We start from the raw sequence: 19,436 nt of genomic DNA, 5'->3' as shown, positions 1-19,436 counted from the left end.
TATATGTTGCCTTTTTGGGTCGCTCAGACATTGCTTACTTAAATGCTAAAATCATTCGTTACTCATTGTATTATCATAAATGTTATCATGTCGTGCAATAATTTTATGAGAATATATTATTTATAGGGTTATCTGCAAGCACTCGGTATGGGCGATATGGCACGTACAGCAGAAGTGAAGAGAGATGCTAGAATAGGTGAAGCAGAAGCTCGCAGAGACGCTCAAATTAGGGAAGCTATCGCCGAGGAACAAAGAATGGCTGCACGTTTCCTAAATGATACAGAGATTGCAAAAGCGCAACGTGATTTTGAATTGAAAAAGGCTGCTTATGATGTCCAAGTCCAAACTAAAGTAAGGAAACTTCTAATGCTTTCTACAATATATGTTCCATGAACATTTTTTTTAATTATCATATTCTCTGATGATATATTAAACAGATATTATTGAGAATCAACAATGATCTGCATAGTTTAAGAAATTTGTTACACTCTAAAAAAACAAAAAGTTAAATCGTCATGGAAAACTACAAAAATTTTTACATAGAAAAACACCATGCCGTAAATATGTTTCATAAAAACATCGTTTTTATAAAACAACCAAATTGTAAATTGTAAAATTAATTATGAATTAAAAATCCACAAATTTATATCAAATGAGCAAAAATATAGTCGGTAATATCAGCGTTCTTCTCGACTTTACCCCGAGCTGAATAAGGTCTCTAACCCCGAGAACGTAATATCGATCCATGGAACTGCTGTCCAAGTAACGTTTAAAAATACATTCTTTTTTTTATATCTTTCACTTTAGAATAATTAACTTTTTTGTACGAAAGTACTTTCCTCTTTTCTCACAATCTTACTTTATCTTTATTTATTTATACATTTACATCCTTTTAGATCAAAATCAAAATTATTAATCACACTCCTGTGAATAATAATTTGAAAACTTAACGTATCGGTCCATATATTATTCTAAATGATGAAGAAAATCATATTAAATCTTGAAAATCAATACTATCTCGTCGGTGGTTCATGATACGGACTGGCTCAAAGGATAAAATAGCAGCAGCGCATTGTCAGTTTATCAGCTATCCATAATTTAAACATTGCCATTATAATTGCAACGTTTATATGTATATATAATTTGATATTACTACATTGTTAATATAGTTGGTTATAAAACATGATCTCTCATCAGTCTGTCTTTATTGTCATTCATACATTTTTCATTTAAAGTTTATAGATTATTATCAATGGAAAAGATATATTTAAATTTCAAGTTGTTTCGTATCAAATATTATAAGCAAAAATTATAACATTTTATAGTCCATGTCCATAAAACTGTTATAAAACTGAGTAAGTTAGTCTAAAGTCTAATTTCCTCGTCGACGCTCGAGGGTGCAATATCGATGAGAGATGTCACTTTAGTCGAGATTACTGTCAAAAATTTTATATTTAGTAGACATGTGAATCTTCCTGTAACAAATGATAGGCGAATAGCGTACTGTCGGAAAAGAGACAAGAATACAAAAGGGACGCGGTTTAGGTTTAACACTCTTGCTTCCGTCGCGTCTTCCTCCATCTATCAGAGAAAAGGATGCGCGTCGCTGCGGCAATAAAAGATCTATTATGTCCAATTAAACAGATAACGACGAGAATTAATTAAAGATCTCGCAGCGGCGACATTACAGCTGCTTCAATACTCGTTTCACCCCCGCGCCTCGCGCGCGCGCGCGCGATTCCTCACGGGTCAACGCTCACCGACCACTATACTATCACGCTCCCCCGAGAGCGACAAATTGCGAAGTTATCCCCCTCTCTCTCCCCCCCCCCCTCGGACGCGACACTTATAGAGAATTAATAGCGGCTTTTATTGCGAGTTCTCGAAGTAACTGGCGGAATTGCCAAAAAAGTTTAAGTCGATCTATGTCGACGGCGACGCAGGCGCAAACGTGCCGTTTCCATGGCGCCGTTGCTATACAGTTAGGTAATGTTGGATTAGACACTACGCCGTTTTCCAACCCTCTCCGGGTAACGTTCAGCGTTCAGTACACCCTAAACCATCGTCGCGGTTAGAGGATCTCTTGCACCTTTATACCCGCACACGTGCATATAGACACACGCAGGCACGGACCGCACGCATATTATACATACCTACGCATACATACGCACACACACGCACACACACACGTACACACGGTGTACCATACGCATGCACGCCAGCGTTCACTCACGCACCTGAGGGGGAAAACGCGTGGCTATTTGCCCCCCCTGTTTACGATACGGTCCGTCCGGCCTGTGCATTCGGTAGCTCGTTTGTTTGTTCAATCGCCTGCTCTCTGCTGCTCTCTGCTCTTCCACGATCCGCCAGTGATTTCCATTCATTCACACACATACGCGTGTCTCACCCCCTCTCCCCCGCCCGTATGGTATATTCATTTATCGTCGCGTCCGCTCCGTCCCTCGTACGCCACAGTGAAGTTCGAAATACAATTCCTCGATAATCTCACGTTGATTTATGTATGTGTGCCACAGCTTTTTTAATCACATTCCCGCGTCACGTACCAAGTCACGGTCTCGCTCGACTCTCCAGCCCAGGACAGAGTATTTTTGCACCCCTTCGGGGTGCGCTTCGGCATCACCGCCGCCGGCGTGGGCCCTAAAATCCAGGCTGCGTGCACGTAATCCAGCACAGTGTCGTGGGACGAAAGTGGCGGGTGGTGTGTTTACCGTGGTGGCGGCGAGGGTATTATCCTGACGGGACTAAAACTGGTCAGGTCAGTAACGCGGGGTGAATCGAGTCGCTTGGACTCTTCGCGTCCAAGCGCTCACATATCCCATTGTTTTTAATTCTTTTAATTTCAGATCTAACGAAACATTAAATAGGTTTAGTGTCCTAAACGATTTGAGCAATCTTATGTGTGTCTCAAATAATCCTTTTAGTTAAATTGTTTTCTTTTTAAGAAAATATGCTTATAAATTCGCGGTACACAGAGTTCGGAATGTTCCTTTGTAGCTATACCATCGAGGAAATTTTACTTTTATATATAGTTTGGCATGAAAATACCTGCAGTATAAAAATAAACGTTGTTATTTTTGCAATGCATACTTTTCGAATTTTTGACCAACTATTTTTCTCTCTTATTTCTCAGAAAGAAACTTGTAATATTTTATTTTGATGTAAAACATTTATGCAAAACTGAAAGTATTATCCGAAATCATATAAATAAAACTTACTTTTAAATTATTTTACTTTGTAATTTACAAAATTATTTTTAAGCATAAAAAAGAAATTAAAAACGAAAAAGAGAAAGAGAGAGAGAAATAGAATATTTTAATATATAACGTTATAATATAAAACATATATTTACGAGTTATGTTTCATTGTTATTGAATAAGAAAAATGTATACAAATTAATTAAACCATACGAATATCACCTTTAACAATTAAAACAACAACAATCACCGTTAAAACAACATGCACACACGTTAGTATATCATCTTTAACATGTGTTTCAGCAATATGTTTCATAATTATCCCATTACTTGGTAATTTTTCCTGGAAGCATGTATAAAATACATCGTGCGAATCGAATATAATTACAAGTACGTTCTACCTAATGGTTTAATTAGCGATAAATCGTAGCGATTCACTTGTATCCCACATGTGCAGCCGCCGTCGCGTGAAAACACGCGACGGCAGCGGCTTTTTTCTCGCCCTAGATTGTCGACGGTGACGCTCGTGACGCGTCGGGGGAACGCGGGAATGTTACGGTCCCCGGCCCGGCCACATTTACAGAAACATTAGAGAAAATGATCGATACACGACAGGTCGCTATGACAAAAATAGACGAATGTTCGTAATGCGCCCGCATAGAGGTAAATATGTTCCGTCGCTGCCGCGCGCACCGGCTATGTATAGAGGTAGTAGATAGTAGGTAGGCATATATGCGCGCATAAGGGTGCGTGACGCGCGACACGGCGCGGCGCGACGGGGTCGCGCAGGCGCTACCTGTAGACTCCGCGGAATACGTGATGATAAATACTAAATTTAACCCCCGGGTGAAACGGCGCGACGTCAGGCTATCCGGATCGATAACACTTTTCTGGCATCTCCCTTTCTTTTTTTTTTTTTTTATCGGCGAAACGTGACTTCGCGTATGTAGGACGTTTATGTATATATAAATCGTTGACCGCAGAGGTCGGCGGAGGCGCGTGCTCCTCTCCACCCGGTGTGATACACCCGATACTACCTATCATATGACAAAGCCTTTATTAAAATTCCGCTATCGGACCGGAGCAAAAATTTGCGTGAGGCTTATAGAAGATACGGCGAAGAATGTTAAATATCTAGATACTTGTTATAAAAATAGAGCCTTTAAATTTTGATAGGATTTATATTTTTTTAATATAACTGAAATAATATTTTTTTAATTAACAGCGTAAAAAAAATTTATCCATTAATTCTACTAATTAAAGATACGGTTACTATTTTATAATTATAATACATGTGTGATCCTAAGCCAATATATTAAAATTAAACGCAAAATATTCTAGGATCGACGAATTACATAAAGTTATAATTTATGCTGTACGCATTAATTAACTTTCAATTAGTTGTGCTTTATGAATACTTTGCTACAAGTTGCATATTAAAACTATCATAATTTAAACATAGAAATATATCAATTTCTACTCCAATTTTTTATAAAATAAATAAATTACAAGTACTTTTAAATTTGCTGTTGTGAACGAATAATATTAATATAATATAATAGATATAATTAAATAATTTATTAATATCTATTATATTAATATTAATAATATCTAATATTAGATATTATATGCATATTGTAAGTTGTAACACATATTTATATGCTAACAATTAGAATCCTATAACATCATTAAAAGCTATTACATATCATTTGATGATTTTATTTAATTGTGTAATAGAACATATATAATCAGCCTTTTATATATCTACATTGCTTTTCATATGAAAATGTTCTCTAAAATATCAATATATTTCCGCTTATTTCACATATATTCATATAATACGTGTTATGCATTTCACGTATGAGAAATTATTAATATAATTTTAACGAACGTAATTAAGCAATGTACATCATCCACGAAAATTCGCGGATAATCCATCTATCAAAAGCAGTAATATCCAGTGAAGATAATGTACCTATACGCGTATTCCACTCCATATTCCATATAATATTCTTTTAATTCGAAGAAACAGTGATCATGCATAAGATATGACTGTAAACATTATTCTATTTATTCAAGTTCGGAAAAAAGAAACGCCGGAACGGTCGGGGAAAAAGATTACAATTATTTATATTCGAATCAGCAAAAAGGAAGTAGGATGCTACCTAATTTTTAAAAGACGGCCTCCCTTTTCCCATTGTGTACCTCAATCAACAATCGGAAGGATAAGGGCGACAGTAATTTAAACTACCTTTTTAAAAGCTTAAACATATTAATTTAGATTTAATTTTTTCAAACATTTTTTAAGATGATTAAAAAATGCTAATCTTCTTTTCTCAAATTTATACATACTTCTATCTCGATTTTTTTTAACATTGTTTTAAAGGCCAATAAACTAATGTATACACACGAGCGTGTATGTGTGTGTGCGTACATCACAAACTCTCTGTAATAATAATAATAACGCTTTCTGAACTTTTATATAAAATAGATGCATGAAATATCTTACTTACAAAGAAACGCTATTGTTAGATAACACACGTCTCAAAATAAAGTCCGCATTCCGGTGAATCCGTTACATTGAGCAATATATTCAAAATAACTTGCGTGTGAACAAATGTAAAACATTTTATCGAATACGGCATATTAAAATGCATTTACTTACATATGTGTATTTAACACATGTAACACTGTCATTCTAAACTCGTGGAATACAGAGATTTTAAAATATGTCGAAATACAATTACATTCTCGATTATATTGGTTCTAATAAAAAATAAATAATTATCAAAATTATATTTATATCTTATAGGTTTTTTTATATTTCTTATATATATCTTTTCAAAAACGGGTTAGATCATTGTTATAATAAATTTAAAAATTACATTTTGTTACTCTACGAAGAAATAAAGTTAAAATGACATGTACGAATTTAGTGCATGCACTTTCTCATTCTTTTTAACTTCTTCTCTTTCTTTTTATTGAACATCTGATATCTCGGGAATATTTATCCGGCCTCTCGTACCATCACCTTCATTCGCGCAAAGTCTATCGACGAGCTTAGCGTTTGGTGTCTTCAAATCATACGCCCATCCCAACCAAGCCATGAAATCTATAAAGGCGGTAGTCAAATTGAGACGGTAGAAGCCAAGCTCCGCAGCCTTGTAGTCCCACGGGAAGCAATGATGGTAATTGTGCCAACCCTCGCCAATGGCAAAGAAGGACACCACAGGATTCTCTGTTGACTTAAGAGTTCTAGAACAAGAAAAAGAGAAAGGGAAGTTTCGCTTGATCCGGGCCGATTACACGAACGAACTTTCGCCGGAATATCATGCAACAGATTATTTAAGCGGAATAACACCTTAAAACTTCTATCTGCTTCTATCTATACAGATGTGAAATAAACTTTGATAAATTTCCCATCATTATTTAAAAATAATTTACAATAGTAGGAACCTGAGAAAATATTGAGATTTTCCTAAAATTTTTTTCTATTTTTTATAATAGATAATAATTTAGTAGGAAAAAACGGATATTCTTTAAAATGGAATGGAAACCTCGGAATATTGTAAATATAATTTTCAACAATGTTAAACATTATATGAGAATCATGGATAGTACAATAAAACTTAACTTATTAAAAATATGATTGATACATCTATTTAATAGAAATATCTATTAAAAGTTGTACAACAATATCAATTATTGATGTTATCGTTAAAAAACCATTGTCTTATTGGTCTTATTTATTAGAATATCTCCTTTATTATTCCGATTAAATCTTTATTAAACTGTAATCAAAACCTGTAATCTTTTATATTGAATTAAAATTTTTCCCTATTTATATCTGAAGCACGATCCGAACATTATGTTGGCCAATTTTAATGACAATCGTGTAAACGTGATCCTTTAAAAGATTGACGGGTACCTGTTGTACGGTCGGTTGCCCCACAAGTGAGCGAAACTATTGACAGAGAATGTAAAATTCAACGACAATACGTAGCGGACGATCACGCTGCTTATACTTATATCCCAGGATTCGTTCCATGCGTAAACCGGTATCACAGCCGGCAGGACAAAGCACAGTGGCACCATAATCAGCGGATGATACCTGCAATGAAAAAACGTTAATAAGTGTTACACACATGCGAAGTTCAATAACAGCGTAACGGCATCTTGCATCCTTTATAAGGCGCCTCGACATAATTCGCAGTTTGCGAAACGCAAGATAAGATACACGCACAGTCTACATGTCAATGTAACCTCTATACACAGAGAGGTTTGATTGACAATATTGACATGTAGACTGTGCGTGTATCTTGCTTGCGTTTCGCGAACTGCGAATTATGTAGATCCTCTACAGTAGAGGCGCCTTTATTTATGGCCGTTTGATCCAAGTGCATAAATCAAAATAAATTGCAATACTGGCATTCAATTCCACTCCCTAATGAGACATTTCACACTGATTGATTACTACTTAATCTCCCTCATCTCGGGGAACAACGCGTCACGCAATTTCAAACACTTCAGATAATTACGAAGCGATTTCGCGAGCAATCCAACTCAATCATCGTGATCTTTTTTCACAATTGTCGAACCCCATTCCCCATTTCCGTTTGCTTTTCACACACTTTGAATACAAATCGTGTAATATTATCTAGATCTTGTTCTTCGTGAGCATCTCTTCAAGCTTCTTTTTCCTTTTATTTCGAGCATTCATTCAGCGGAATATAATGAGGAATCAGTTCGTAAATTATTATTATTATTATTATTATTATTATTAGAGAATACTTTGTCATACTACATTTTCTTATTTCGCGTTTTTTTTCTTTTATTATTATTTTAGGAAAGAAAAGGTTTTTGATACTTTTTATGTCAAATTTAAATGAATTGAAAACAACATGTGATAAGAATAATCGTAATAAGAATAATCGTTTATTTCTTGAAAAACATGGAAATTGATACGAATTCCATTGGAGATACATTTAAAAAAATTCTATTTTGTTACGACGATTGATGGTAATGGAAACTGACATATGCCAGTAAATTCACTCAATCATAATCGATCGTTGCAAGTTAATCACGCAACAGCAATTAATTATATATTTCTCGAACGTGAACGTTTCATTACGGATCAGTTAAAAATTACTTTGAACATGCTGAATTGTTAGACTCACTTGTCGACAAAGCGTATTACAGGATCGGCAGCGATATCGCTCATATCCACATTTTTACCGTACTCCTTAACCGCCGGATGATGCTTCATCATTAACCAGCCAATGTGCGAAAAGAAAAAGCCGCGGTGAGAGTTATGCGGATCCGCGCACGTATCCGTATATCTGTGATGTACTCGATGGATACGAAGCCATTTAGACGGACAAATCTGCGAGAAAGGGAAAATTCCAAGCTTAATAATTAGATTTATAAGTATAATAATTTCTTTTAAAATCCCCGCTGAGAAAAAACTTGACTACTAATTCCTCAAAAAAACCCGCAATCGCGAAATTCCAAATCAATTAAGAAATCTGAAATTTTCTACAATTATATATACCCAACAACCATTGCTGTATTGTGGTTCAAAAGATTTTAACATCATAATAGAAGTATTCTTGAATCGGTGAATGTAGGCATATGCAGCAAATAAATACATTAATCACAGAGTTAAATATTACATAAGCATTTTATTAGCGAGAGTATAGGCAACAAGTGTAAATGTATAAAACGTTATTGTGTTACTATGCGCATTCACAATCATCTGATGATCTACTGCAAATTGCTATTGCAAAAAAGTGAATCTGTCTGAAAATAACAACTTGTGGCAAATTATAATAAATTTTAATGTGAAGCTGTTAACTGGCCGGATTACGATTGTAATATTTAAGAATCTTACCTGGCCAGCCATACAGTATAAAGAAACAAGTAGTATTCTGAGTGGCAATTTAGCGCTATAGCTTCTATGTGCCCAAAGACGATGAAGACCAGCTGTTATGCCGACACCACACGTAAATAGATGTAAGATACCTGGAAATAAGCAGAAAATAAAATAAAAATAAGATCAAATTTATTCTTTTATTGTTTAACATGTAATGATGATGAGATGAGAAAATTTTTATAAGAAAATATTAAAATATTAAAATAATTTTTTACTTATAAACGATTTAAAATGAACGATTTATGAATTAAATTTGAAGTGTGTAAAGAAATAATCTTATTATATATGTATATAAACAAAATTATAATAAAAAATTACTTTAATAAATACATACACCATATCCAGGTCCAAAATTTCGCTTCACGAAATCGCGTAGCAAATAAATAGATCATGGCAACATGAAGAACGGCGATGCCAATAATATTCTGCCAAATTAATGGCTGCTCCGCTGGCATGTGCTTCGGTGGTTGATTGAGAATCAAATTTCTGCCATTTTTTGTTATCGCCTGGACTAATTTTCGATTTTTATTGTTCTCGTATTCGGTTATCGTTGAACTATACATTGCTGAAAATGTTTGGAGCAACATTTGTTTAATTTATCCTATCTCGTTTACCTACCATCACCTATCTTGTGCGAGCTTATATAAATATATGGTGACAAGAGACCGTAAGAGAATCGCACTATTTCAAGAGAAACGAGTGTGATAAATCATAATTTTATGTATTTATAACGACAGTTATGTCGTCTGTTTTCAGGTGTCAAAAAATCTTTATTTTATTCTATTAAATCTTTATATACCTATTAATTTATGAAAATATTAGCTCGGTATAGTGCAAAAGAATTATATTTTTATAAATTCACAAAATAATTGTGTAAATTTAAAAGAGTAGGTACAAATATCAATCTCTAACGTCACGAAATATATTGATTTATAAAATAAATCAGAAATTTTTATAATCGTTTTTATAATTAATATAATAATATGAAATTGAATAGAGAACAAACTGTCATAATAAAAATATATATACATCATCATTCGCCGCGAAGTATTAAAAAATCCAAATTTGTTTTAACGTTAAAAAGTCAAATAATATAAACATCATAAATGAATCAATTACGTTACATATAACATATTATTTACAAAATTATATGGCGAGCGCATTATCCGGACGAGGATTTCATATCGGTCTCATTATAGAGTGATCTCGTGTTAACAAGCACCCATTGTTAACAGTATAACTGCCTCGATGTCCCGGCGCGTGTAATTATCTGCATTAGACGAGCATCTGTAATCGCAGCGTCGAACGAGACGCGTTTCCCAGCTCGCGTGTACGTCAATGTGCGATACGCGTGGTTGCACACCATTTATAACGAGCATAATTTCAACATCTGCGACTCTCTCGTGGCAAAGTGAATAGCGTTCCCGCACTCCCGCGCGAAATGCGAGAACGCAAGTTCGTGGTCAAGGCAGTTAAGTACGCGTCACGCATTGCCAACCGATTCATTTCGCCGACACGCGTTTGACCGAGTTTGTTGTGAAAATCAACGTGAATTGTATTATATATTTAAAACGCTACAAGCTACGATGAAATTATGCTATGCTCTTGTGATCCCAACGAATCAACACATACATATTTATACATGTATAATAAAAAAGTTTTGTAATAAAAACTTGAAGTATAAAAAACTGTTTACACAGTTTGCATACATCTAACATTAGTCTATAACTGTAAATAACGAAACATGCTTTATATGAACATCTTACAAATACATTCTTAAAATTTACAAGCATTAAGTATATTACCTGCTTCCACATTAGAAAGCATGTTTGAAATTTATGACAGTAAACCGCAAAGTGTTTTGATTCGCGCGATTAAACAATCAATTTTGAATTTTTTTATGGCAACGTGTTCAATTTCTAATTGATACAAACTCGATTAAAGTATATGATGAAAGTAGAGGTATGAAGAAAGTAAAAGCGTATAAAATCGCGATGAAAGATGTGATGCGCTTTCCATATAATAAATCATTACATCCTGATAATTCAGTCGTGCATTTGATATGTAAAGGTTTAGTCTCTCGATGTGATAATCATAATATAATTACAAAAATTATGATAAATGTCACCAAGTTCAATGGCGGTCGCACAAAGAACTTTCTTCACGACAAAACCAGTTCTGTGAAAGCAATTAGAAAACTTCTGGTACCACATCAATAATACTAATTGTATTTTTCCGCTATTAACATACTCTACGTTTTATTATGATTATTAGATTCCATGGGCAAGATTTTTCTCGTTATATACATATATAAACATTGATGAAACTTTTTATGTATCGAGAGGAATTCGTTATGTCGTGAGGAGATGTAATTCTCGGGTGATATCGATTCACTACAGAAATAAAAAAGGAAAATAAGGTTGCTTTCCACAATTTTCTACTGAAACTAAATTGATCTGACAGTTGCAACATTCAAATTTAATAGATAATGGTAATTGAAATTTAAGCTAATGGGCTATTTCGATATCGGAGCATTTTCCTCGTAAGTATAAGAGGTCTCGAATTATACTCAAATTAATATGTGAAACTTTATTTCTTTAAAATAGGTGACACGATTTGTTCGGCTTGCGACAAAATGTTATCAAAAACTGCGGTTACGTCATTTTTCGTTCGACGCCGTCGATTTCGTAGTCTTTATCGGCGATATTCGCGCGTCGTTTAGTTCCAACAGGCAGCGGTACCGTAATCTACGGTGTAATGGCGGTCGTACACTCCCGATCGTAGCCCGCTCATAAAGCGCGGTCGCGGCAGAAATATCCCCCGGCTGTTTTGTTTCCCCCGCGCAATTCGTGTAAGGACTCGTGCAATGACTTACGTTAATATGTATGAACCAGCCGGGGGATATTTCTGCCGGCGCGCGGCGTATACGCGGATAATGCACCACTATCGCTGCCACCTACGCTGCTCCAGATCCCGCGGTTTACAACCCCTCCTTTCTTGTAATCCCACCGTGGGCTTAACGTGGCGAAAATACACGCTAAATCGCGTTCAGTGCCGAAACAATGGGCAAGAAAGTACGATTGCGCACGAGCCCGTAAAGTTGAAATAGCGTGGATATTCGCAAATAATATTCTGGGGGCAAATAAGCCAATCTAATACCGTGATATTTATCGGGATTGTACGTAATCTGTTTCTAAACACGAAATCGATATGTAACTTGCACGAGCAGGTACGTTGCGCAATAAAGCACAGTTATATATGTAGATATGTAAAACAGTTTAGTTGATTCATATTATCTCGTGTATTTGTTACTCATATTTATCGGCAGAAAATTCAAAATTTCTATTAGTAACACAATCGAATATTGCGCCAAAATAATTCAATTACGTGCACTCTCTTGTTAATATACCTATTAAACGCTTCATGTCCAAAACAAATTGTTTACACAATGTCATGTATCTATATATTATCGATTATTTAACAATTGATAATGTTATTATAAATGTGTCTCTCCTCCGATGTATCAGTGTTCCTCCGTTATTCAGGCCATGACGCGGGAAATGTTTGATGTATCAAATCGATATATCTTGATAACTTTCATGAGAACTTCATCAAAGTTACAACTTGGTAAGAGGAAAATCATGCCAGTAGCCTATTCAGAAAGTATGTCTATCCGCGTATATTGTTATGCAGCGAGGTCGATGTTGAAATCTATCGATAAGCACCGCTGTCATCCTATAAAGCCCGGGCGTTCTCATTATACCTTGATCATGTACCCTCTCTTCTCGAGACGAGTGGATATATGGGATATTCGATAATATTTTCGTTAACAATATTGTCTCCAATAGATAAAGTTAGAATAATTACTTAAGAGGGAATAAACAGTATTTAATATTCTTAATCTTCTCGTTATCGTAAGAAACAAAAATAATATTAAAAAAAAATAATATTTAAAAGAGTCACGCAAAAAAAGTAAATGTTTTTAGAAACTGAAATAAATATTTAAAATAAAAATTCAATATTTAAATTAAAAAATTAATATATATTTGCGTTTGATAAATTTGTTTTTTAACAAATAAATTCGAATTAAATTGAATTATAACAGATATACGGCTTGAAACTTTAAATATTACATATGTGAGTTGTGAAAAATTATTAATTATTAATTAAATTACTAAAACAAATGAGCTTTCGTATATTTATGTTTACCAATATGAAACTAGAAAATTCTTGAAGTTTCTCTTTTTGGTGGTACTACTTAAAAAAGAAGGTATACGTTTTTAAGAATTAGACGATATATCTACGAATTTGATATCACCAAAATACTACACATCGTATTAACATCTAATTACAAAGGTTCCAGATTTTAGATAATTCCGAATTTGTCTATTTTTGTTCTTTTGCAATGTTAATATATAACTTCCAACAGAAAGATAAACATTATTTTGTCGCATACTTCGAAACTCAATTTCACAACACGATTAAAAACTCATGCGATATATGATAACTTCGCAACACGTTATACTTACTTAGGTCGAAGGTACGCAAATGTCCTGCAAAATTGTGTCAAACACGAACTATAGATAGAATAAAAGACCGCTCGGATGTACGACAGGTACTGTACTGCTTCTCTTCGAATACGTTCAATACGATCTTCGGAATATCATACCGCGTTTATAAAGAGGCCCGTGACGCTAATTTATTTAAAGAAACGCTTAGGATTCGATAGTGGAAGGAGAAACGGCCGCGCGTCTTGATTCGCGGGTCGGTATTCTACATTGCAGTCAAATACACATCTTGTCCATCAATCAGAACCCCTTTCGCTATTCTTCGATTTCAGATTCTCTCTTAATTTTTATAAATGTCCTGTTATTTATAGCGCCGATACGTTGATGATGTCAACATGTCGTGTTGACATTACATAATAACACAACATACTGTTACGTACTCCGTACAGTAAAATGCAAATTTATGGAAAAACTTGTATTATTCCGAGATTATATTAATGATGGAATTTCATTTCACTGCCTGTGAAAAAAATTTGGTTATTCAAAATTCTATTCTCAAATTATCATATAATTTCTAAGCGATTTTTGAAGTTGTTAAGAGATCTCATCAATACATTATGATGAATTCATTAATCCTTTGTTGTGTAAAAGAATATTAACCGACATAAAATATTCGGTTTTAAATATTTGAACTGTTTCTCTACAATGGTAATGTTGTACTTCATATTTTCAAGGACTCCAAAAAATTTTAATTAGTTACATTTTCACACTAACACTTTAATAGTCTTTTGTAAAACGATATTTTTTATCACCCGCTTTGTTTTATATATATATATATATATATATATACACACAATTATATTTTACATATTTGCGTATCTATTACTGATATAATGCAGGATGGATATGATTGTGAGCGGTAGAGCAGTTTCCGTTTACTTATGAGAAAAGAGAGATCGTAAAGCACTTTCCTTTCAAGCATAATTAAACGGAAGACTTTCCCAGTTTGATACATGAAGCATCATATTTGTGACATGAGATTCTCACTTTTTCTTGCTTCACTGCGCTGTATAATTTTATTCAATAAATTTTATTCAGTCGAATTATATTTATTTTGCCAACTATCTAACCAGTACTAGCTATTAACTTGTTGCCGTAAATGACGAGGCTTCGTAGTGTTTGTGAACTTGTTTATGCACTGTAAAAGAATTGAAGAGGACAGGCTGTCCAATAACAATAACAGGGTGAAACGTCGAAGCAATCGGTGAAACAAGTTAGATGTGGTTGCAATTGACAGCACAAAGGATACGTTTGCAGACGCGGAAAAGGAGGCGACGGAGGAGGAAGAATTCTCCTCCCTCTTTCTGTGATACCGATTGTCGCCGTGTTTCTTCCGCGCTTCGATTTGCTTGACGTGGAGAACGTTTTCTTGAAAGCCCTCTCTCCATTGTCCTTTATCGCGTATCCTTTCGTTTTCGCTGTTGCAGCAACATCTGCCTTGACATCTAGGGAAAAGAAATCCCATATTTTTCTTATGTATGTACATTATATTTAACAATATCACGATTTAATAGATAAAATTACGTAAACATCTCATTCTTTTTTTAGAGATATTTATACAGAATTTTAAGAAAAAAGGATATAGATAAGATAAAGATTTTCGAAACAGTATAATTTTTCAAATTATATTTACCTTTAATTAGAGAATCGATAAGATCCTTTCTACGAATGCTGGCTCGCTCATCATTAATTACTTCATTATCGGTTGCCATTATTGGAATCGTAGTTCTCTCATGTGCATTTGCAAGCGCATCCACATCTGCGCCTGCATCTGTTCTGTCGCCTAATGCTCCATAATCAGCAGGTGCGTTTCTTGTATCAATTATGGCAGCAATTTTCGCAACAGAGATTGCAGTAAAGTCTACAGCTTCACTATCAAGTTCATTTTCTTTAGCTACAGCAACATCCTCTGCAACTTTTCCAACGGGAATTGCAGCAGAGTTTGCAACTGCATTGGCAGGCGCTTTTCCTCGCTTAATTTCAACAGTACCCGCAGCAATGGGGATCGCGGTAGAATCTACGGTTGCGTTTGCAATAGCAAATATTTTTCTTCTTTTTATTGCAGCGGCATCCGTATTCACCGTATCAATTTTTGCAACGGTATTCGCAGCAGACTCTGCAACAACATCAGCAGGTGCTTTTTCTGTTTTAATCGCGGCAGCATCCGCAACAACTTTTGGAACGGAGATCACAGTAGAGTCTGCAATTGCATCAGCAAGTGCTTTTTCTCCTTTAATCGCGACAGCATCCGCAACAATTTTCGGAACAGAGATCGCAGCAGAATCCGCAACTTTATTAACAAGTGCTTTTTTTCTTTTAATCACGGCGGTATCCACAGCAACTTCTGTAACGGAAATCTGCAGATCAGTATCTGCAACTGCGTCCACAGTAGTTGGTCTCATTGGGATTGTAGGAGTGACATCTGCAACAGCTGTCGTCATGGCAATCGTAGCGACAACAGCTTCTCTTGTCACTGCGAACAGTTACGTATCGATCCATGAACTCGTTTGCAATCACGTTGTTTATTCTTGGATAGAATCTATACTTATCTAGATTTTTATAAAACGTATAATAGCTTTGTTGACCTCACAAGAATAATGAATCGCTCGTTTTAAAGGAGCTTATACCCAAAAACAGGCTATTACTGGGTCTGTTTTATATAAACATGCATTTTGTAAAAGTGCTCTATTTGAGATAACATTAAAATAGCGCTTCATTTAAGGGAGATTTTTTTATTCATTTATAAGAAGGGAGCTTTATTTTTAAATTAAGCAAGATATTTTCTCGTATTTTCCGAAACATAAAAAGCTCTTCTAACAGCATTCTTGTCTAAAGCGATTGAATCAATTACTGGCTAAATCCGCGGCCTCCTTTTTAACGAGCTCCTCACAGCGACATATTAAACGACCGTGAGGAACATGAGGCAAACCACCGTCGACCCAGCAACCGCTTTGAAGCTCCTTCGATGTTAGCTGCCGAGAGAAATACGGTTGTTTCTCATCCGAGTCCCCACGAGTGTAAAACGCTCCGCGTATACTTTTGACTTGCGTGATCTCTGTTACGAGACACTTGCCGAGATAACTGATCCGAATGTAGAGCGAAATCGTGGCGGCGGTAGTCCGGAAGTTCTCGTCCAACAAAGTGTATGTTCCCATCATAGACCTTAAATGACATATTCACCGTATTATTAAGCCCCCTAGGATTATACAGGACGTCCCTCACTAAGCATACTTCCATTGAAAGGAAAAGTAAAATACTTCAAAAAGGAAGTACACTTTTCTACGGATTTCTCGGCCAATTGCGTCGAGACATTTCTTTTTTCAAAACATCGCCTAACACTAAATATAACAATCATATATTTTATAACATTACTTGCAAAAGTAATAATGAGGTAACATTTCTGTAACATTAGCTCTTTCTCGATAATCAATTTTCAACGAATATCTTAAGACAAACGCAATCAGACAGTGAGAGTGGAAATAGTTTTCGACGAGAAAAATTCCCGCCCAACGTCAATAATCAATAATTCGGTTTCCGGGGTTATCACCTCGAAATAATCTGCCGTTTATAGAAGTCCGACAAGTGTTCGGCTAATTCGTTCCGCTCGCGGATTTGTTTGGCAATGCTGTTTAGCAGATTATCAACTGGCACAGCGGCGAAGCCGATTCTCTGGCGCGAGACCATTTCAAAATACTTGCACACTTGTTTCCGAACATATAGCTGAACATCGACGCCGCTCGCTTCTTTCTCGAAGAAATCTGTCGGCACGGAAAAGACGATGGACCTGCCACCGTAAAATTTCTCGTTCTCGTAGTTGGAGCCTTGATAAGGACGATAATCGCGCCGGTTCGGTGACAGCGATATCCAATCCTTATCCAGCATGCGAAACGTGACGATAGTTTTCTTCAGGATGACTTTGTCAAGAGCCGTGGTCCAAGGGACAAACAACTGTTACACGCAATCAGATAATTAATACTCTGATAACTTAGCAAAATTTATTCGACTATTGCTAATGGTAATCAAAAGGCATTAATATATTTTGTACTGAATTAAAATTATAGAAATGGCCTTAGCTCTTAGACTAAAAGAGGCCTATTCTGTAAACGGTTAAAACGACATCGTTACGTGCTTTGCGCAGATATAATATACCACAGAAATGTTGCGCAAAGCACGTAATGATGTCGTTAACGTTTACAGAATAGGCCCCCTCTAGTCCTGAAAAATATCCGCGGAAAAGTATCTATTGCATCCCAGAATTTCTATTGACGCTTTTTACAAATATTTCTATATGTACAATATAATATAAATCATATATCGAAATTACATTGATACACAAAAAGTATTCGCTTACGTTTTCCACGGCAACCTCTAACATCATTAAGTGCGAGTCATGTGAAAGAATGAGCGATGACATTGCTCATGAGTTCGTGTATACATATCACAATGTTATTCCATCGTCGTGAGCGTTAATTTTACGATGATTTTTGTTAGTAATATACCAGTTACGATTCATTTTTCGGCGTTATGTCATGTTTTCTACGACTATATAATTTGTAGGTTTGAACGCCATACGCGTCTGAAAACCAGCAGAAGTTGACGCTTGTTTTGCATGCATATCTCGAATCTCGAATGCTCATCGATATTCAATATTAAAACGTATCCCTGCATTTGCTCGGAATTAAAAACTCAATCTGCTCACTCATACAGAAGGATAAGAATAAAATGTATAAACGTCATGACTAATATAAAACTTATAAATTGTCAAATAGCACGACAAACAATTTTACATATGCAATGAGAAATTTTTACGAAAAGTCTCATTTACCATAACTTTACAATTAAATTTCAAACTTTAATACTACATTAAGTTTATTTAATTTATAATATTTATTTTTGTTAAACTTATTTGAAATAAATTCAAGAATATGCGGTCACTTATATTTGGACACTTAGATATTATTTATTTAATTATTACAAAATTTGTCAATATAACGCATATATTCATTCGTTCTTTAAGGAAAAAATCCATTTGATATTAATTTCAAAGAATTTACTATTAGCGTTATAATGCGATAGTGACGCATAAAGCATATTATGTAACGCTGAAAAAAGTTGTTCAAAAGTTACTTGCCCTTTCCCTGCGAACTCTCATGTAGCAAGAAATTCGATTTAGCGGAAGAAAGGCAAATCCTGTTGAGATTCATTAAACCGACGTTTCACTGCGAAACTTTGCATCATTAGTAACTCACAAAAGAATGGAAACAGACTTATACATTTGTAGTTGCCAAATCAGCCAAACTGTAACGCAATGTCGTAATATTGTAGACCGAAATGCCAGATTGTCCAGCCACAGAATGGCTAAACGATTCTTTCTTCTTGTACAGATCAAAGAAAAGTTTTCGTAATGTTTATATACTCTATCAAAAGATTTCACATTCTATATCGCTGACTTTTTAGTATGTAATGTTCTGTATTCAATATTATATCTATAAAGATCTGCCTCTGGCTATTTTATGTATTTTGCAAAAATATTATTTTAAAATATTTCACATTTTATATACAAATTTTCTCTTGACATAAAAAGATTATTAGCAGTACTTTTAATAATTTAGAACATCAAACGCGATTCTTTGAAAAAAGATAATACAGTAGGATATATTTTAAAAATGTTTTTTAGTTGCAATCTTCAGTTGCAACTCTTTTCCTCTTCTAAAAAGGTAT

At 34.9% G+C, this 19,436-nt stretch overlaps 2 protein-coding genes across 6 annotated transcripts in view; one reads left to right on the top strand and one right to left on the bottom strand.

Annotated features, from left to right (window-relative positions):
• Positions 1–33: 33 nt before the first annotated feature.
• LOC112467425 (follistatin-related protein 5-like) overlaps positions 34–19,436 on the top strand; it is a 33,813-nt gene continuing 14,410 nt past the window's right edge. Inside the window, exons 1-2 of one of the 5 annotated variants that reach the window (XM_025036050.1) lie at positions 262–351; positions 2,535–2,776. Coding sequence is in view for 1 of the 5 variants with exons in the window: in XM_025036049.1 (XP_024891817.1) it covers positions 148–351 (204 nt within the window). In the remaining 4 variants the exon portion in view is untranslated. Of the gene's footprint in view, positions 352–2,052; positions 2,071–2,132; positions 2,777–19,436 lie in introns of those variants that run through there. The other 4 variants (XM_025036052.1, XM_025036053.1, XM_025036049.1 and 1 more) reach the window with 4 other exon arrangements.
• Positions 6,104–18,129, bottom strand: LOC112467428. Its single transcript, XM_025036061.1, has 10 exons — positions 18,067–18,129; positions 17,263–17,663; positions 16,561–16,877; positions 15,349–16,188; positions 15,029–15,160; positions 9,482–9,742; positions 9,106–9,236; positions 8,393–8,598; positions 7,144–7,326; positions 6,104–6,470 (listed from the first exon to the last, which is right to left on the bottom strand). The coding sequence occupies exons 1-10, from the start codon at positions 18,127–18,129 to the stop codon at positions 6,194–6,196; spliced, it is 2,811 nt and encodes a 936-aa protein (XP_024891829.1). The 3' UTR covers positions 6,104–6,193.

The sequence above is a fragment of the Temnothorax curvispinosus genome, unplaced genomic scaffold, assembly GCF_003070985.1.
Source record: "Temnothorax curvispinosus isolate PA1 unplaced genomic scaffold, ASM307098v1 QBEX01017313.1, whole genome shotgun sequence".
In the NCBI taxonomy this organism is placed as follows: Eukaryota; Metazoa; Arthropoda; class Insecta; order Hymenoptera; family Formicidae; genus Temnothorax; species Temnothorax curvispinosus.
Note: the sequence above shows the minus strand (reverse complement) of the source record. Positions and strands in the feature narration are given on the sequence as shown.

Bases quoted from the DNA above. Each gene is read 5' to 3' on its own strand.
- LOC112467428 (XM_025036061.1), bottom strand. From the start codon at position 18,129: ATGTCATCGCTCATTCTTTCACATGACTCGCACTTAATGATGTTAGAG. The intron at 16,189-16,560 runs GATTCAATCGCT...AACTGTTCGCAG, and splicing joins CGCGGATTTAGCCAGTAATT to TGACAAGAGAAGCTGTTGTC. The intron at 15,161-15,348 runs GTAAATATAATT...TCTTTTCCCTAG, and splicing joins TATCGATTCTCTAATTAAAG to ATGTCAAGGCAGATGTTGCT.